This window comes from Phocoena phocoena, chromosome 8 (assembly GCF_963924675.1).
Source record: "Phocoena phocoena chromosome 8, mPhoPho1.1, whole genome shotgun sequence".
NCBI lineage: Eukaryota > Metazoa > Chordata > Mammalia > Artiodactyla > Phocoenidae > Phocoena > Phocoena phocoena.
The window spans coordinates 60793305-60814922 of NC_089226.1; the positions used below are offsets into that span (position 1 = coordinate 60793305).

At 38.1% G+C, this 21618-nt stretch overlaps 1 protein-coding gene across 6 annotated transcripts in view; it reads left to right on the top strand.

Annotated features, from left to right (window-relative positions):
• The window catches only part of STIM1 (stromal interaction molecule 1), a 193986-nt gene that overhangs the window by 132380 nt on the left and 39988 nt on the right, over positions 1-21618 (top strand). For all 6 annotated transcript variants that reach the window (XM_065883127.1, XM_065883125.1, XM_065883124.1 and 3 more), the window contains exon 3: positions 3770-3884. In XM_065883127.1, the coding sequence (XP_065739199.1) occupies positions 3770-3884 (115 nt within the window). The remainder of the gene's footprint in view (positions 1-3769; positions 3885-21618) is intronic.

The following is a 21618-nucleotide window of genomic DNA, read 5'->3' on the forward strand; positions in this document are numbered from 1 at the left end:
GCATTTCTAGTGCCTGGAACATAGAAATCTTATATTTGTTGAATAAATGAATGAATGAATTTCTGCCTCCAGACTGACTGTCTCAGACTGCTTGTAACTGTGTCTTCCCTGATATGTCCTAGGGTCTGGTGTTTAAGGTCCAGTGATCTCATCACTTACTCATCACCCAGTGAGAGTAATCAGACTCTCAATAAAATTAACAAAATTGTTTTAAAATTCGTTTTGAAAAATAAGTAACTGAGATTGACAAGAAATGTTCTGAAATAAAAGAGCCATGGAAAGAGGGGGTCAAGACATTAGAAAAATTTTAAAAGCATAAAATAAAATTAAAATAAAAAGTATAATAAATTAGTCAAATGCTAGCAAAAAAATATGGTTTAGTGCAAAAGAATGGAGAGGCTAGAAATATACCCAACTATATATGTAGTTGTTATTACTTTATAATTACTTCTTATTAAATAGCATTTTTCCAAAAAGGGAATAAAAGATAATTTTTTTTAAGGTCTAAGGCATTTATTTATTTATTTTAATTGAAGTATAGTTGGTTTACAATGTTGTGCTAGTTTCTGGTATACAGCAAAGTGATTCAGTTTTTTATGTATTGATATATGTATGTGTATATATGTGTGTGTATAAATATATGTATATATGTGTATATATATATTCTTTTTCATATTCTTTTCCATTATAGGTTATTACAAGGTTTTGAATATAGTTCCCTGTGCTATACAGTTGGACCTTGTCCTTTATCTATTTTATATATAGTAGTTCATATCTGCTAATCCCAAACTCCTAATTTATCCCCCACCCACCCCCATTTCTCCTTTGGTAACTGTAAGTTTGTTTTCTATGTCTGTGAGTCTGTTTCTGTTTCGTAAATAAGTTTGTATCAGTTTTTTAGATTCTACATATAGGTGATATCATATGATATTTGTCTTTCTCTGTCTGACTTACTTCACTTAGTATGATAATCTCTAGGTCCATCCATTGCTGCAAATGGCATTATTTCATTCTTTTTTATGGCTGAGTAATATTCCATTGTGTATATATACCACATCTTCTTTATCCATTCATCTGGCAAAGGACATTTAGGTTGCTTCCATGGAAAGACAGATAATTTAATAAATGGAGTTGGGATACTGGGTAGCAATTTGGGAAAAAATGTTAAGAGTCACAATTTATAGCATACAATACTTTGGATGTTAGGCGGTCTAAAGGGCTGACTATTAAAAAATCCAAACATGTTAAATACCTCAGTCAGTTTACCTTTCTAAGAATTGACAAAATCTCCTTGCTCTGGGCCCTTCACCATGCCACTTACCTAATTCTTATTAAAAAGTAGATTCTCTCGCCAATTTCAGATGAGACATTGGGGAGCTGGAAAACCTAACCCACACGTGTCAGAAGGAACCTGAGTTTAGTTGTGGGGGGAGGACACAGAGAACTGTTAAACTTAGGCACTGCTCTTCACTCCTCATCTCGCCAGAGGTCTTGACTTCCCTTCAGGATTCTAGCCTCCATGGGAATGTAGCTAGGCCGTACCTATACCCCAGGTAGTAGACTGCACTAGAGCTGTACTCCAGTATGTAGCTATTAGCCACATGTGGCCATTTAAACTTAAATGTAAATTAATTTTTTAAAAATTTCAGTTCTTTAGTCATACTAGCCACATTATGAGTGCTCAATAGCTGCCTGTGCCTAGTGCCTAGTGACAGTCGTTTGGACAGGACAGATATTGAAGCTTTCCATTATTGCAGAAAGTTGTATTGGACAGTGCTACGTTATAGTTGTGGACATTGTCAAGTTCCTTGTGCTCAGCAGCCTATACCCTGACTAGGTTGAGAGTAATCCAGTGTGGTCTCTCTTCAAACTTCTCTCCTGAGTCTTTAATCCCAGACGTTTTATGTCTGAAAAACCCAGGGGAGAAAATCATCCCTCGATTACGGGTTTAAGGAATCTGGGACCATTCTGTCAATCATCTGTTCATTTAGTCAACAACATTTACTGACATTACTCTGGGTCAGACCCTTTCCTTTCTTGGACCCTGGGGATAATGAAAGGTGGATAAGAGACATTTCCTGAAAATTCTACTAAAATGTGTTCTTGTGAGTAGTGATCAGAGTTGCATATTTCTTTGATGTTTGAGGCTCTGTGGAAAGCAGTGATCACTGTTCAATCTTATACATACTAATGTGGTTAAGGATTGGGCTGAATGAGTATCTGTGAAATTAATTACCAGTTAAATTTCTAAAAGCTTTGATTTCTTTTGCTTTTCTTTTTTCTTATAAAAGTATAGTGTGAAAAAAAATCCACATAACTAAAGGACAGCATATGCGGTACAGGGGAAAACTTCAGACTATAAAGTCAGATACCTTGGGTTGGAATACTAACTCTATCACTTATCAGTTGCAACCTTGGGCAGATGTTTCAGTTATCTAATGCTGCATAACAAACTTACCCCAAACTTAGTGGCTCCAAACAACAAAAACATTTATTTTATCATGTTTCTGCAATCTTGGCTTGGCTTATCAGGGACAGCTCCTGTGTGTCCACTTGGCATCAGGTGAAGTAACTCAAAATCTAGGGGCTAGAATCACCTGAAGTCTCAGTCACTCACATGTCTGACTCCTGGGCTGGAAGACTCAGACAGCTTGTGCTGCTCAGACGTTGCTAGCTCTAAATAGTCTTTACACATTATCTCTCCAGAATGATAGCTTCAGAGTAGCCAGGCTTCTTACATGGTGGCTCAGAGCTCCCAAGGCATGTGTCCCCAAAGGGAGTGAGCCAGGTGGAATCTATACTGCCTTTTCTAACCTAGCCTGGGAAGTCATTTGACATCATTGCTGCCACATTCTGTTTGTTAGAAGATGAGTCATTAATGTCAGCCTATATTCAAGGGCAGAAGAATTCAACTTTTATGGAAGGATTGTCAAAGAATTGTGGACATATTTTAAAATCATCACAGCAAGTAATTAAATCTCTTTAAACTTAATGTTTTGAGAATTTGGGGCAAACTGTGTTCTTTAAGACTATTACTGCTTTTGGGCTTCCCTGGTGGCGCAGTGGTTAAGAATCTGCCTGCCAATGCAGGGGACACGGGTTCGAACCCTGGTCCGGGAAGATCCCACAGCTGCAGAGCAACTAAACCCACGCACCACAACTACTGAGCCTTGTTCTAGAGCCTGCGAGCCACAACTACTGAGCCTGCGTGCTGCAACTACTGAAGCCTGCATGCCTAGAGCCCGTGCTCCACAACAAGGGAAGCCACTGCAATGAGAAACCCGGGCACCACAACGAAGAGTAGCCCCCGCTCGCTGCAACTAGAGAAAAGCCTGCGAGCAGCAGCGAAGACCCAACGCAGCCTAAATAAATAAATAACGAAAGACTATTACTGTTCTCATTTGTAAAATAAGTGTGATAATTCATTAGTTGTAAAGATTAGATGAGAAAATATAAGCTCTTGGAATGTTGCTTAGTGTGTAAATGAGTGCTCAAAAGTTGTTAATTCTTCCTTTTCCATAATTAAAAAATATGAGGAAGGAATTTCTTATTCACGTTTATTTTTTCCTCAAACGAAACATATAACAAAAAAGAAAAGGCAGTCTAGTTAGTAAGTAGGGCATATTCACATGGAAGGATACATGGGTGATGTGATACACTTGTACATCCGGCAGGTGAGATGTGCTGTGGGTAGCTAGGTGATCTGTGAGGAGATCTTAGTGGGCTGGCTCCTAGGTATCTCTTGTGACTTATGTGCTTTCCCTTGCAGTTCCTGAGGGAAGACCTCAATTACCACGACCCAACGGTGAAACACAGCACCTTCCATGGTGAGGATAAGCTCATCAGCGTAGAGGACTTATGGAAGGCATGGAAGTCTTCAGAAGGTAATAGGCAGCTTGGTTGTCAATCCTAGTTGCCGGAAGGTTTAGAGAAGAGAGAAGAAGATGGGTAGCAATTTGGCCTTTAAAGGACATGAGTATAAAATGCTTAGTAAAGAGCAAATTACTGAAATGGTTCTACGTACAGTGACTGAATAGAGACTGTTTAGAGACTGAATAAGACTGAAGAGAGTCCCTGTGCTGTAAATAGGGAAAGATGCTCCAAACAGAGTTGGAGTTGTTCTCATTAGAATTCTTATCGAATCCTATCCTATCCCTACACCTCTCCTTACCAGCTCCCCCCATCCCCCAAAGGAACCTCACAGCTTTGGCTGCTTCATCTCCAGAGACAGGGAGCTTGCTGGCCTTTTGAGGCAGCCCCTTTCTTCTGAAGCTCCCCACTTGGTCCTGGCTCTGCTGAGTCCTAGATGATTCAAAGGTTGGGTCGAAGTGCAGTTGAACTCTCTCCTGAGTCTTCTCTTCCAGGTTAAGGAGCCCTAGTTCTTTGAAGAAAACATTTTTTTCCAGCCTCCTCTTCATCTTGGTCTCCTGCATATGGACACTTTTGTTAATGTATTTCTTAGATCATGGGTCCTACAGTTGGACGCAGACCCCCAGGTGTGGTTTGATCAGCACAGGGCCGAGCAGGACCATCCGCTTCTCAGTTCTGGACCCTGTGTGTCTGTTAATGCAGTCTGATTAGATACTGGTACCCTCAGCAGTCAAATCACTCTGCTGACTCATGTTGAACTTATTAAATTGAAACTTTAGGGCTTCCCTGGTGGCGCAGTGGTTGAGAGTCTGCCTGACGATGCAGGGAACACAGGTTCGTGCCCTGGTCTGGGAAGATCCCACATGCCGCGGAGCGGCTCGGCCCGTGAGCCATGGCCGCTGAGTCTGTGCAGGCGGAGCCTGTGCTCCGCAACGGGAGAGGCCACAACAGTGAGAGGCCCGCGTATGTAAAAAAAAAAATTAAAACTTTAGCTCTTTAGATCTTTTTCATGTGTAAGACTGCTAAACCATGATTACCTTTTTTTTTTTCTCCTAGAGCATTTGCTTCAGAATTCTGAGTGAAAGAGCATGTCTAATTGTATGAGGCTTGACAGGGAAGGAAAAAACAGTGCCTTAGCCTTCCATTTGTGTCTATGGCTAGAGCTTCCTTTGATACTAATAAGAATGGAAGCAATCTCTCCCCTGGGTCTCTTAGGGTATGTCTTGTTGCTAAGAAGAGTTAAAAATAAGTGACCACCAGCATTCCTGGTTTTTCAGATGAGGAACCTTAGGCCTAAATTTATTTATTTATTTAATTAAAAAAATTTTTTTTAACATCTTTATTGGAGTATAATTACTTTACAATGATGTGTTAGTTTCTGCTTTATTAACAAAGTGAATCAGCTATACATATACATATATCCCCATATCTCCTCCCTCAGGCCTAAATTTATAAAGTTACTTGTTCATTGTATTTAGTAAATAGTGGAGCCAGGACTTAGACCTGGACCTTCTGCTCTCTAGGCCAGTGCTTTTCCATACCACCGTGGTTGAAAGCACTGGTCTGGTTGTAGAGAAGACCAGTTTTGGTAGGAATGAGGCAGTTTCTATTTTTGTTTAAATTCTTACCTAGGGGGCTTCCTTGGTGGCATAGTGGTTAAGAATCTGCCTGCCAGTGCAGGGGACACAGGTTCGAGCCCTGGTCCGGTAAGATCCCACATGCTGCGGAGCAATTAAACCTGTGCGCCACAACTACTGAGCCTGCATGCCACAACTACTGAAACCCGTGCGCCTAGAGCCCATGGCAAGAGAAGCCACCATAGTGAGAAGCCTGAACACTGCAAGGAAGAGTAGCCCCTACTTGCCACAACTAGAGAAAGCCCGCGTGCAGGAATGAAGACCCAGTGCAGCCAAAAATAAATAAATTAAAAAAGAAAATTCTTACCTAGGATTATGGAATTTCAGTTCTGGAAGGGATCATCTATAATATAGATGGAGAACATTAGATTTAAACAGGAAGACCTGGATTTTTAAAAAAATATTTTATTTATTTATTTGGCTGCTCTGGGTCTTAGTTGTGGTATGCGGTATCTTTGTTGCCACTTGTGGGATCTTCATTGTGGCATGTGGACTCTTTAGTTGAGGCATGCAGGATCTTTTAGTTGCGGCATGTGGGATCTAGTTTTCTGACCAGGCCGAACCTGTACCCCCTGCACTGGGAACATGGAGTCCTAATCAGTGGACCACCAGGGAAGTCCCAGGAAGACCTGGATTCTAATCCTGGTTGTAGGATGGACAGGCTGATGCTTGTTAACTCTGTTTTTAATCAATTTAGAAGAAGCATAATTTAGCTGTATAGATAGCTTTCTGGAAATTGTTATCCTTGTGGGGGCTTTTGTTTAATAAGCTCCTGAACAACTCAGGCTGTCTACTGATGAGAGATCAAGCACAGAAATGATCTTTGGAATGATACCAGCACTGCCAGGAAAAATCTTCTAACAGTACTATTTAATTTTAGTTTTCTTCTTTTTCTGTAATAACTTGAGGCCATGGCGCCTGGGTTTTAAGAGAGGGTGTCAAAAGTAGGAACTTAGAATGAAAGATGGCAGGGAGAGCATTCCTGACCTTCTCTGAAAGCCAAAGAGAAGTAGCTGGGAAGGGAAAGTGACCAAGAGAGGGCAGAAACAGAGGGATTAAATCATAGTATTAGAAAACAGCTCAAGACAATTTTCTGGTAAGAACTTTATTTCCGGACTCAGCAACTAATCGGAACACTACCAAGCATGTTCTAAATGACAGGAAGATGGAAGACAATGGAGTGAGTTTTGCAGAGTTGGTACCCGTTACTGATGAGCAGAGAAAAACATTTCAATGCACAGTGATGTAGCTCATAGCTAAGCTAGAAGTGATATATATGTACCATTTTAAGATTTGCTCACCATGTGTCATGCCTGATGGTTTGACAAACTAAAAGTGAGAACCTTCTTGTGTACTATTTCTCCCAACAGTTTGTTTCATTCCAAGTAAGGCCCCTAATCTCTCTGGAATTATGATTTCCAGAGCTACAAAAAACATATACTATTCTGTCACTGGCTCAAACTGGCTGGCCTGAGTTTTTCTAGATGATGTAGATATCAGCAGTGGTCATTTGTATTCAGAACATTAGCTGACTAATGCCAGTACCATCTATGTGATTAATGTTGTTAACATTTTCTGACTAATGTTGGGGCCAGCCTTTTCTTTGTGTTATTTAGATTTAAGCAGAAAAGCCTGATAATCTCTACATTAGCCAGCTCTGGACTTTAATAATAAAAACAACAACAACAACTACAAAACTACTCTAATGTTTATATCATACTTAATATGTGCTAGGCAGTGTTCTGAGTGCTTTACAAATATTAACTCTTACTTCTTACAAAAACCTTATGAAGTTTAAATATTACGATTGTCTCCATTTACAGATGAGGAAGATGAAGCAGAAAGAGAGTGATTAAGTGAAATAATGTAATGCAATTTTGTCACTAACTATCCAGGGTTAGTGCAGACTTCATAAGAAAAGGGCACAATACCTAACAAGAATACTGTCACTTCAGACACCAAACTAGCCATAAGCTCTGGGTGTTCCTAGACCACCTGTGCTCTGACCAACTGGCTACAAAATCAGGGGTTCCCACAATCCCCTCAGGTTTAATAATTTACTAAATAACTCTTAGGATTCAGGGAAGTGCTATGCTTATGACTACAATTTCATTATAAAGGATAAAAATTAGGACCAGCAAAAAGAAGACACCCATATGGAAAAGTCTTGTAGGGTCCTGAATGTGGAGCTTCTATGTCCTCTCCCCATGGAATCAGGACATATTGCCCTCCTGGCACATCAGTCATCAATGCAACCGTGAAGTTCAACCAAGCCTCATTGTCCAGAGTTTTCATTGGGGTTTCCTATAACTTAGGCATGATTGATTGACCACATGATTGAACTCAATCACCAGCCTTCTATTCCTCCCCAAAGGCTGGGCTGATATCACCTGGCTCAAGGCCCCAGTCCTCTAGTCACATGGTTGATCTTTCTGGTGACCAGCCCCCATCCAGAGTCATCTCATTAGCATGAACTCAAGTGTGACCCAAGGGCCTACCATGAATAACAAAGATACTCCTATAATCAGGGAAATTGACCTAAAGGTAAAAACCAGCCAAATTCTTTATTATACAAAATTAAGTCATTATTATACAAAATTAAGTCTTCCTCATTAAGTAAGGAAGAGCTGAACTAGTAGAGCTGAGGAAGAGTTGAGAACAAGGGCAACTCCAGGGATCCCAGCATCAGGGACTATGGGATTGGCCTCTTCTAATTAGTAACTCTCATATGTCTCGGCTACATTCATTCTTCATCTCTGTCTTTGCTCAAGAGTCAGATACAGTGGAGGGAGAATCAGATTGGCATAGTTTGGATCACAGACTTATGTAGGGTAGTAATAGTGAGAGAAGAGAGTATGTGTGTGTGGCAAGAGTTGAAGGGTGCTGCAAATTCCAATCTCTCTAAGATCCTTGAGGCAGGGAGAGTAGCAGTTCTTTTTTTTTTTTTTTTTTTTTTTGCGGTACATGTGCCTCTCACTATCGTGGCCTCTTGCGGAGCACAGGCTCCGGACGCACAGGCTCAGCGGCCATGGCTCATGGGCCTAGTCGCTCCGCGGCATGTGGGATCTTCCCAGACCGGGGCACGAACCCGTGTCCTCTGCATCGGCAGGCGATTCTCAACCACTGCGCCACCAGGGAAGCCCAGAGTAGCAGTTCTTTAACAGAAGAGATGCCAGGTGAATTTTGTAGAATCTTTGAGCAGTAGAATTGTTTGTATGTTTGAGCCAATGGATACAGTAATGATGCCCTTTGTAGTGAAGGGTGGTGGGAGGCATTGACCTAAGAGGATTCCCTTCTAAAGCATGGCTTCCATTCTTCTAAACAAAGTGCAGTGTTACTGTTTCTTCTCCCTTTTTGTGGACATGAGATTTAAAAAGATGTTGTCTGCCAAACAAAGCATATTTCTTAATAATTTCTTTACCCATTTTTATGGATCAAAGGCACCTTAACCATCAATTTTGATTCTAACTAAAGAGTATGATTCCAGCTAAAAGCAAAATAACCTGGTATTCTAGTGTCACTCTGAACTTTGTCTTGAGAAGATGTTTTTGTTTTTTTAAAAAATAAATTTATTTATTTATTTTTGGCTGCATTGGGTCTTTGTTGTTGCACATGGGCTTTCTCTAGTTGTGGTGAGCAGGGGCTACTCTTCGTTGCGGTGTGCAGGCTTCTCATTGCAGTGGCTTCTCTTGTCGCGGGGCATGGGCTCTAGGCGCATGGGCTCAGTACTTGTGGCACACAGGCTTAGTTGCTCTGCAGCATGTGGGATCTTCCCAGACCAGGGATTGAACTCGTGTCCCATGCATTGGCAGGCAGGTTCTTAACCACTGCACCACCAGGGAAGTCCCGAGAAGATGTTTGTTTTCTACTAGGCTTTTGGAAATAAGAAAATAAGCTGACAGATCTCCTATTCAGTCTGTTCGTTTGTAGGACAGGATTTTTTATAGGAGCAGTAGAGCTGTACTGGAGAACCAGGAGGGTTTTAGGGAGAAAACTCAGCAGAACTGGCCTCTCTGTTGACATAACACAGGGAGCCAGGTGGCATTGGACTTTTGTATAAACCATTTCAAAAGTCAGATCAATATAAAAGAGTTGGCATCCCCTTTTTGCTTTTATATAAACCTGATGAGAGATCTATTTGTTCTGTTCTTTTAGCTATTTAAAAATTACTTTGCTAAGTGAATCTTCAAGTCATTTAGTTAAATTCCTCAACCATAGTTGTTTGTTGCTATATTTTTTGGGGAAAAGGTACAACTGGCTTTTTCTTTCTCTTACATTCTTTCAGGTATAAATATAAAATTACCATGATGTGTTAAATCATTACATCAACGCTGGTTGTTTTTTGTTATCTGAAGAAAATGAACTTATCACAGTCATTTTCTATTTATATTACATAGCTATTTGAGGGTAAAATGTCTTACTTGTATCCACATTTAATAAAGGAAACTGAGCATCTCTTACCTATTTCTGTTCCCAAGTCCTGAGGATTCTACCTCTTTAATATATTTTATGTGCATCTCCTATGATACTGTTTTAGCTCAACTTCCTCTTTTGAAAGAGATTTACTGAGTTGTAATTGACAATAAAATAAGGTATAAATATTTAAAATGTACAATTTTCAAAGTTCTGACACATGTATACAACTGTGAAACCATCACCACAATCAAGATAGTGAATATATTCATCACCCCTACAATTTTTCTCACAGCCTTTGGTGATCTCTCCCCTCCTACCTCTCAGACAACTACTGATCTTTCAGCTGCTATAGGTGTGTTTGCATTTTATATACATGGAATAATATAATATACACTTAAAAAATTGGCTTCTTTCACTTAGCATAATTATTTTGAGATTTATTCATATTGTTGCATATATAAATATTTTATTTATTTTTATTGCTGAGTAGTAGTCCATTGTCTAAATATACCACAGTTTGTTTATCCATCACCTGCTGATAGACATTTGAGTTATTTCCAGTTTTTGGTTATTACAAATAAAGCTTCTATGAACATTCATGTACAAGTCTTTCAATGGGCACATATTTTCTTTTCTCTTAGTTAAATATCTAGTAATGGAATGGCTAGATCACATGGTAGGTATATATTTTTAAAAAACTGTTGGACCATCTTCAAAGTAGTTGTATCATTTTATATTCCCAGCAGCAGTGTATAACTTTCAGTGCTTGCACATCCTTACCAGCACTTGGTATGGTCAGTCTTTTAAATTTTAGCTATTCTAATAGTGTAGTGTTATTACATAGTGGTTTTATCTTGCATTTAGCTGATGACTAATGATGTTGGGCATCTTTTCATGTGCTTTAACTGCCATTCATATATCTTTTTTGGTGGATTATCTGTCCAAATCTTATGTCTTTTTAAAAATTGGGTTGTTTGTTTTCCTATTGTTGAGTTTTTAGAGTCCTGTATATATTCTGGATATAAATCCTTTATGAGACGTACGCTTTGCAAAGATTTTCTCTCAGTTTATGGCTTGTCATCCTCTTTACAGTGTCTTCTAAAGAACAGAAAGTTTTAATTTTTCTGAAGTCCAGTTTATCAATTTGTTCTTTTATGGATCATGCTTTTGGTATCATGTATAAGGAATCTTTGCCTAACCCAAGCTTACACAAACATTTTCTCCTACCTTTCCTTCTAGAAGTTTTATAGTTTTAGGTTTTACATTTAGGCCTATGATCTGTTTTGTATTAATTTTTGTATATGGTGTTAAGTATGGATTTTAGTTCTTTTTTGTGCTTGTGGATGTCCCAATTGTTCTAGAATCATTTGTTGAAAATTCTATCCTTTCTCCACTGCATTGCCTTGCACCTTTTGTCAAAAATCAATTGTCCATATAAACATGGGTTTATTTATGAACTCTCTATTCTGATCTACTGATCTATTTGTTTGTCTTTATGTCAATGCCATGCTATTTTGATTACAATAGCCTTATAGTAATTCTTTCAGTCAGACAGTATTAGCCCTCCAACTTTGTTTTTCTTTTTCAAAGTTGTTTTGGCTGTTTGTCCTTGAACTAGCTTGTCAATTTCTACAAAAAACCCTACTGGGATTTTGACTGAGATTGTATCAGATCTATAGATTAGTTTGAGAGAGCTGACATCTTAACAATATTTAGTTTTCTGACCTATGGACAAAGTATATCTCTCCATTTATTCAGGAGATAACACTTTCAGCAATGTTTTGTAGTTTTCAGGATACAGGTCTTTCATATATTTTGTCATATTTGTTTCTAAGCATTTCATAGGTTTTGTTCCTATTGTAAATAGTATTTTTAAAATTGTGGTAAAATATACATAACATACATTTTACTATTAAATGGTATTAAAAATTTAATTCCTGATTGTTTCTTTATATAGAAATATAATTGATTTTATATATTGATCTTGTATTCTGCAACATTGCTAAACTCACTTATCAGTAGGATACCATCAGATTTTCAAATTAGACAATCATGTCTGCTGGTAAAGAAAGTTTAACTTTTTCTTTTCCAACCTGGATGCCTTTAAAAAATCTTTTTCTTATTTGATTGCCCTAGTTAGTATCACCAGTACAGTGTTGAAGAGAAGCAGTAAGAGCAGACATCTTTACCTTGTTTCTGATATTAAAGGGAAAGCATTCAGTCTTTCGCCATTAAATATAACATTCGCTATGGGTCTTTTTGTTTGTCTGTTTGTTTTTGTAAAAGACCTTTGTTACATCAAGGAAGCTACCTTCTATTCCTAGTTTTCTGAGAGCTTTGATCAGAAATGCATGTTGGATTTTATCAAATGAGTTTTCTGTGTCTTTTGAGATGATTGCCTGGTTTTTCTATTTTTGTTTGCTAATGTGATAAATTATATTGACTGATTTTTCCATGTTAAACTAACTGCATTCTTGAGATAAACCCTACTTGGTCATCTTCTTAATATATATTTGGATTTTACTTTTAAAAATTTTATTTTTAATTTTTCTATTAAAATGTTTAAATGGAAGTATAGTTGATTTACAGTATTATATTAGTTTCAGGTGTACAGCATGGTGATTTAGTTTTTTTTACAGATTGTACTCCATTAAAAGTTATTACAAGGTAATGGCCATGGTTCCCTGAGCTATACAATATATCCTTGTTACTTATCTATTTTATACATAGTAGTTTGTATCTCTTAATCCCACATCCCTAATTTTCTCCTTCCTCCCCTTCCCTCTTCCATTTGGTAACCACTAGTTTGTTTTCTGTATTTCCTATTTGCTAAAACTTTGTTTCAAACTTGTGCACCTTTGTTAGTGAAGGATATTGGTTTGTCATTTTCTTCTCTTGAAATATCTTTGTTTTTGGTATCAGGATAATGCTGGCCTCATAGAATGCATTGGGAAGTATTCCTCTTCAATTTTTTCAGAAGACTTCATACAGAATTGTTATATTTTTCCTTGAATATTTGGGAGAATTCACCAGTAAAGCTGTTTGAGCCTGGTGTTTTCCTTTGTGGGATGGGTTTTTTTTTTTTTCCTACAGTATCAATTTCTTTAATAGGTATAGGTTATTTACTTCTTCTCTAGTGAGCTTTTGTAGTTTGTGTCTTCAAGGAATTTGTCCATTACATTAAGTTGTAAAATTTACTGGCATACATTTGCTCATAACATTCCCTTATTATTCTTATAATATGCCTTAAATCTGTAATGATGTATCATTCCTGATGTTGGTAATTTGTGTCTTCTCTCTTTTTTTTACTGATCTTGTTAGATTTTATTAATTTTATTGATCTTCTCAAAGAATCAGTATTTGGTTTCAAGGATTTTCTCTATTGTTGTTTATTTCATTGACTTTTACTTTGAACTTTATTTCCTCTGATTACTTAGGGTTTAATTTGCTCTTTTTTTCTAGTTCGTTAATGTGGAAGCTAAGGATATTGATTCAAGACCTTTCTTTTTTTTTCTAATATAGGCGTTCAGTGCTATAAATTTCCTCTAGGTCCTGCTTTAGCAGCATTTCACAAATTCTAGTGTGTTGTAGTTTTTTGCTTTTTTCCAACTGATTTATTCATAGCATAGACAGAGTGAAAATATCTAAAATGAAAACACAACTGATGGTAAATGCTTATTTTCACCTTTTTGGGGGGCCTGATATAGTCTTTAATAACTTAGCATCCCTTAATGTGTTCCAACTTGAGGGATTATTTTTGCCCTAGAAATGCATACCTCTGAAGTCTGTCTTATATCTTAGTATTGGCTCTTCACTATCTTAGAAGATGTGTTTTGTTTTTATTTTCATTCAGCTTAAAATACTTTGTTTCCTTTTTGATATCTTCTTTGATTCATAAATTATTGAGAAGCAAGTTATTTAGTTTCCAAATATTGGGGATATTTTTAGAGATTTTTCTGTTATTGATTTGCATTTCAAATCCATTGTGGTCTGAGGACATACTTTATACTTAATATTTTAAGACTTCTTAAAAAATATACGTGAACATGATCTATCTTGGTAAATGTTCCATGTGCCCTTGGCTTTTGTTGGGTAGAGTGTTCTGTAAAATTCAGTCTGGCCATGTCAGTTTATGGTTTTTCAAGTCTACTATATCTTTGCTGATTTTCTGCCTACTTGTTCTATCAATTAATGAGAGAGGAGTATTTTAATTTCCAACTATAATTGTGGGTTTACCTATTTCTCCTTGCAATTAATTCTGTGAGTCTTTGCTTCATTTTGAAAGTCTGTTAACTAGGTGCATACAGATCTAGGATTATTATGTCTTCTTGATGAACTGACCTCTTTATTATTATGAAATGACCTTCTTTATCCCTGCTAATATACTTTGCCTTGAAATCTACTTTGATATTAATATAGCTTTCTTTTGAGAATTGTTAGTTTGGTGTATCTTTTTCCATCTATTTTTAACCTATTTGTGCTTTTCTATTTAAAGTGCATTTCTTATAGACAGCATATTGTTTAGCCTGATTCTTTTTTTTTGCAATAAGACAGTCTCTGCCTTTTCATTGGGGTGTTTAAACCATTTACATTGAATATGTTTATTAATACGGTTAGATCTGAGTCCATCATCTTGCTGTTCATTTCCTGTTTTTCCCATCTGTTCTTCGTTCACTCTTCCTTATTTTCTACCCTCTTTTGGATTAATGAGTATTTTTTATAATTCCAGTTTATCTTCTTTGTTGGCATAACTTTTTGCTTTGTCATTTTAGTGGTTGTTTTAGGAGGTAAAATACACATCTTTAACTTATCACAGTCTATTTTCAAGAGATAATAGTACCTCTTGCCACATATAGTATAAGAACCTCCCAACAGTGTATTTCCATTTCTGCCCTCTCAACCTTAGTTTCACTCTCTGCACAGTGGCCTGGAAATTTTCTCACAGCCATAAGCTGGGGCAGTTGTATGATTTGCCTCATTTGTTTACCAGCTCTCAAGATCACTGTCCATTGTAGGCTGATGTCCAGTGTCTTGAAAACCATTGTTCCATATGTTTTGTCTTTTTTTTGGTTGTTTCATGAGGCAGGGTGAATTCCATCCCTGTTACTTCATCTTGGCCTGAAGCAGAAGTCTTAGTTTAATCATCTTTTGCTTTGCTTGAATGTTTTCACACTATTCTTCTTGGCCCAGTCTAACTCTACTGCAGTTTGTACTTTAGTTGGTTCCAGAGAGATCTTTCTAAAACAAATATCTGACCAAGTCTCTGCTTTTCAGTGGCTCCCCATTTCTTTTTTAAATAATGAAACAAACATGCTAAGACACCAAATTTCTGTGTGGAGTAAATATTACTAAATGGAACCTGGAGAAATAAAGGTATTGCTAAAAATTTTACAAGTAAATTCCTGCATAATCATATATAGTAACCATATATTATTTTGAAAAGATAAATATTGATTTTTCTATTGGTCAGGTAACAGTTTGTATAGAACTAGCTTTTAATTTAAATCACAACTGCTGTCTCATTTGGAACTCAATAAAATATTGAAAGCTCAGTAGTTGTTGACAAAATTAGTTATTACAGGGCTTCCCTGGTGGCGCAGTGGTCAAGAATCCGCCTGCCAGTGCAGGGGACACGGGTTCGAGCCCTGGTCCGGGAAGATCCCACATGCCGCAGAGCAACTAAGCCCGTGAGCCACAACTACTGAGCCTGTGCTCTAGAGCCCGTCAGCCACAACTGCTGAGCCCATGTTCCACAACTGCCGAGCCCGTGTGCTGCAACTGCTGAAGCCTACGTGCCTGGAGCCTGTGCTCCATGACAAGAGAAGCCATCGCAATAAGAAGCCCACACAATGAAGAGTAGCCACTGCTCACCACAACTAGAGAAAGCCCACTCGCAGCAAAGAAGACCCAATGCAGCCAAAAATAAAATAAATAAATTTATTAAAAAAGATTAATTGTTACAGAAAATGCCACTGATTTTTTCATGTTTATCTATGAGATGTTAGTCAGATGCATTGACATTAACCCACTTGTAATCTCAAAATGAATTACCTCAATTAGGAAAAAAAGATCAATATGTACATATATGTAAAAATCTGGTTGTCTTCTCTTATATTCTGAGAATTTCTTAATATTTTCATGCTGTCATTCCTTACTCACCTCTGTAGTATTGGCCTCAGTAGGTACTGTTTCTCTCTTCCAATTTGTGCAAACATGCCTGCAAAAAACAAACAAACAAAATTAACTGAGTACCTTCTACATACCAGGCATTGTGCCAGATTACTTTAGCATACCAGGCTCAGGCTCGTTTCTGTGCTCCACTTATTTTCATATTTTCTATCACTGTTTATCACACATCCTTCTCTGTACCTGCACTGATTTATCTGCAGTTATTACGATATGCCATTCTCTTTCATCCTTTGATGCTTTCTCATATAGTGTTCCCTCTGTCTTCCTTTGTTGATCTGGTTAAATCCTACTTGATAATTAAGACTCAATTTCAGTATACCCTTCTTTAGGAAGTCTTCCCTGAAAACCACAGGCTAGGTTAGGTGCCTTCTGTGTTCCCACAGCCTCTTACATTTATCTCATCACAGCACTTAGCACACTAATTGCAACTATCTGTTCCCCTCCCTTTTTATTTCCCCACCAGACTGCTTGAGGGCATTATCTTATATGATTCCATATCTTAACGCATAGCCCAGGACCTGGCCCAGAGCAGGGATGTGGAAGCCAGGAGTTTGTCCTTGGGTCTGCCATTGTGTGATGTTATACGAGTTGTTTGGCTCATTCAACATTCCAAACTCTAGGTTCCCTTACTACTCTGCAGCCATGATGCCAGTCTTTCTCTAATCTGGTCTCTGCTAGCCATGTAGCTTCTTTATAGGTGGTGTTCACTAGTGTGTCCTTTTGGGCTCTGGAAGACTTGGTTTCTGCCAGGCAGCCTAGTGGGCCTATCACATGAGGCCTAAGTGAAAGGGCCAGATTCTTTTTGTAGTAATGGTTTAGGGCTTGGTATTGATACCATGTTAGAAAACTAACTTAGTATCTGCCTTATTCTAGGCTCAAACTGCTAGTGAGAGCCAGAGGGAAACCACTCAGAGAAAAACCACAGGTCTAGGCTGCAAACTATCTTTAGGGAGGGCCACTTTGGTAAGATTCTGTAGGTGTCTTGGAATGCTTTCTCTCCACAGTAGTCAGATAAGAAGCTAGGCTTTGTGATGCATTTTCTGACTCTCTCTGGCAATCAGTCACTCCTTTCTCTGTGCCCTCACCTCACCCCATACATCCCTCTTACCTAGCACTTATCACACTGTATTATACTCATTTAATTTCCTATATGTCTCCTTCTCTAGAAAAGAGCCCTGTATGATGGAGATCATCCAGATTGATCTCTGTAACCAACCAAGGATCTACTAGAGTAGAAGCCAGTGAAAGCTTAGTGAATGAAGGAGTGAATGAATGGTGATAATAATGGATAATATTTGTTTAGCACTTACTGTATGCTAGGAACTTCTCATATCTTCATTACACTCTTATGATGTGAGAACTCTGATTCTCACCATTAGGTGACAGAATGAGGCACAGAAAGGTTAGGTAACTTGTCCATGATCTTACATCTAGTAAGTAGCAAATCTTGAATTCAATCCAAGTCACTTGGTTCCAAAGTCCAAATTCTTAACCATTGTGCTATCTGACTGGCTGACCAAAAGACTGACCAAAGGCTGACCAAGTGACCAACTAACTGACTAACAGCTGTGTGAAAGAGAGGCAAAGAAGGTACTGGTAACTTTTCTGCCAGACAGTTCTTTTGGGATGTGAGTTTGAAACTACAAAAGTGAGGGCTTTATTTGGAGGCACCACCAGTCCATTAGGGGAAAGACATACTGATTCAGGAGCCCATTTCTTACTGCTTATTCTTTCTCTGACAAGAAAAAGGATTGGCCAAGGCCAAGGATCTGTTCTGGCATATCCCTGGAGGTATCACTATAGCTCGTGTGCTAGGAGTAGTACTTACTGTTCCATCTGCCTGGAATGCCCTTCCCCCAAGTATGCACATGGCTCATGACTTCATTTTATTTTCTCCTCAAATGTCATCTCGTCAAAGAGGCCATCCTTGATCTGGTCTGATATAGCACTACTCTTTATCCTCTTACCCTGCTTTATTTTTCTTCTTGTATTTATCACTACCCAACATACAATTATTTGTTACAGTGTTTTAGTTTGTCTCTCTCCACCAGAATATAAACACTAGGAATCTGTGACTCTTTTGTGCACTGTTATATTCCTAGCTTCTAGAGCAGTGCCTGGCAAGTAGTAGGTACTCAATAAAAATTTCCCCCCAATGAATAAATGAATTTGGAGTTTTGGACCGACTGCTTTCAAGGCCTTTAATCATTTGGCCTCAGCAGTGCCTCACCCTCCTTGTCCCTATATATAACCCTTGGACTCCAGGCAGACGGGAGTCAGAGTTCTCTGAACAGGCCCCACACTTTATAGTTCTGTGTCTTTGCTCATGATTTTAAAATGGACTCCAAAGAGTTTCAATAAGTGAAGAGGTAGAGCTGGGTTTGAAGGGTTAGTTGGTGTTTATCAGGCCAGGAAGGGGGAAGAGAGCTTTTCCAGAAACAGCAAAGACCTAGAAGTCTGAGAGCAATGTTCAAGGATAAATAAGTAAATAGTGCAAGATACTGATTCTAGAAGGAGACTGAGAAGCTAAAAGCATAACTGAGGCAGCATGTAGGGTAAAGCTGTGAAGTTTGGGTCAATGGTTTCCAACTGTACAAGACAATCAACTGGGGTGCCCCAAGAGAATATGATAGCTTGTATTTATATTGCATTTATTTTTATCTCATTTAATTTTTGTGTATGTTTTACAGTATACCTAATGTTAGTACATATATCTAATTTATTTATTTATTTATTTATTTTGTTAACATCTTTATTGGGGTATAATTGCTTTACAATAGTGTGTTAGCTTCTGCTTTATAACAAAGTGAATCAGCTATACATATACATATGCTCCCATGTGTCTTCCCTCTTGCGTCTCCCTCCTTCCCACTCTCCCCATCCCACCCCTCCAGGCTGTCCCAAAGCCCCGAGCTAATATCCCTGTGCCTTGCGGCTGCTTCCCCCTAGCTATCTACCTTACTACGTTTGTTAGTGTGTATATGTCCATGACTCTCTCTCGCCCTGTCAAAACTCACCCTTCCCCCTCCCCATATCCTCAAGTCCGTTCTCCAGTAGGTCTGCGCCTCTATTCCTGTCTTATCCCTAGGTTCTTCATGACATTTTTTTCCCTTAAATTCCATATATATGTGTTAGCATACGGTATTTGTCTTTTTCTTTCTGACTTACTTCAGTCTGTATGACAGACTCTAGGTCTATCCATCTCATTACAAATAACTCAATTTCATTTCTTTTTAAGGCTGAGTAATATTCCATTGTGTATATGTGCCACATCTTCTTTATCCATTCGTCCGATGATGGGCGCTTAGGTTCTTTCCATCTCCGGGCTATTGTAAATAGAGCTGCAATGAACATTTTGGTACATGACTCTTTTTGAATTTTGGTTTTCTCAGGGTATATGCCCAGTAGTGGGATTGCTGGGTCATATGGTAATTCTATTTGTAGTTTTTTAAGGAACCTCCATACTGTTCTCCATAGTGGCTGAACCAATTCACATTCCCACCAGCAGTGCAAGAGTGTCCCCTTTTCTCCACACCCTCTCCAGCATTTATTGTTTCTAGATTTTTTGATGATGGCCATTCTGACTGGTATGAGATGATATCTCATTGTAGTTTTGATTTGCATTTCTCTAATGATTAATGATGTTGAGCATTCTTTCATGTGTTTGTTGGCATTCTGTATATCTTCTTTGGAGAAATGTCTGTTTAGGTCTTCTGCCCATTTTTGGATGGGGTTGTTTGTTTTTTTGTTATTGAGCTGCATGAGCTGCTTGTAAATTTTGGAGATTAATCCTTTGTCAGTTGCTTCATTTGCAAATGTTTTCTCCCATTCTGAGGGTTGTCTTTTGGTCTTGATTATGGTTTCCTTTGCTGTGCAAAAGCTTTGAAGTTTCATTAGGTCCCATTTGTTTATTTTTGTTTTTATTTCCATTACTCTAGGAGGTGGGTCAGAAAGGATCTTGCTGTGATTTATGTCATAGAGTGTTCTTCCTATGTTTTCCTCTAAGAGTTTGATAGTTTCTGGCCTTACATTTAGGTCTTTAATCCATTTTGAGCTTATTTTTGTGTATGGTGTTAGGGAGTGATCTAATCTCATACTTTTACATGTACCTGTCCAGTTTTCCCAGCACCATTTATTGAAGAGGCTGTCCTTTCTCCACTGTACATTCCTGCCTCCTTTATCAAAGATAAGGTGTCCATATGTGCGTGGGTTTATCTCTGGGCTTTCTCTCCTGTTCCACTGATCTATCTTTCTGTTTTTGTGCCAGTACCATACTGTCTTGATTACTGTTGCTTTGTAATATAGTCTGAAGTCAGGGAGCCTTATTCCTCCAGCTCCTTTTTTCGTTCTCAAGATTGCTTTGGCTATTCGGGGTCTTTTGTGTTTCCATACAAATTGCGAAATTTTTTGTTCTAGTTCTGTGAAAAATGCCAGTGGTAGTTTGATAGGGATTGCATTGAATCTGTAGATTGCTTTGGGTAGTAGAGTCATTTTCACAATGTTGATTCTTCCCATCCAAGAACATGGTATATCTCTCCATCTATTTGTATCATCTTTAATTTCTTTCATCAGTGTCTTATAATTTTCTGCATACAGGTCTTTCGTATCCTTAGGTAGGTTTATTCCTAGATATTTTATTCTTTTTGTTGCAATGGTAAATGGGAGTGTTTTCTTGATTTCACTTTCAGATTTTTCATCATTAGTATATAGGAATGCCAGAGATTTCTGTGCATTAATTTTGTATCCTGCTACTTTACCAAATTCATTGATTAGCTCTAGTAGTTTTCTGGTAGCATCTTTAGGATTCTCTATGTATAGTATCATGTCATCTGCAAACAGTGACAGCTTTACTTCTTCTTTTCCGATTTGGATTCCTTTTATTTCCTTTTCTTCTCTGATTGCTGTGGCTAAAACTTCCAAAACTATGTTGAATAAGAGTGGTGAGAGTGGGCAACCTTGTCTTGTTCCTGATCTTAGTGGAAATGCTTTCAGTTTTTCACCATTGAGGATGATGTTTGCTGTGGGCTTGTCATATATGGTCTTTATTATGTTGAGGAAAGTTCCCTCTATGCCTACTTTCTGGAGGGTTTTTATCATAAATGGGTGTTGAATTTTGTCGAAAGCTTTCTCTGCATCTATTGAAATGATCATATGGTTTTTCTCCTTCAATTTGTTAATATGGTTTATCACATTGATAGATTTGCGTATATTGAAGAATCCTTGCATTCCTGGAATAAACCCCACTTGATCATGGTGTATGATCCTTTTAATGTGCTGTTGGATTCTGTTTGCTAGTATTTTGTTGAGGATTTTTGCATCTATGTTCATCAGTGATATTGGCCTGTAGTTTTCTTTCTTTGTGACATCCTTGTCTGGTTTTGGTATCAAGGTGATGGTGGCCTCATAGAAGGAATTTGGGAGTGTTCCTCCCTCTGCTATATTTTGGAAGAGTTTGAGAAGGATAGGTGTTAGCTCTTCTCTAAACGTTTGATAGAATTCACCTGTG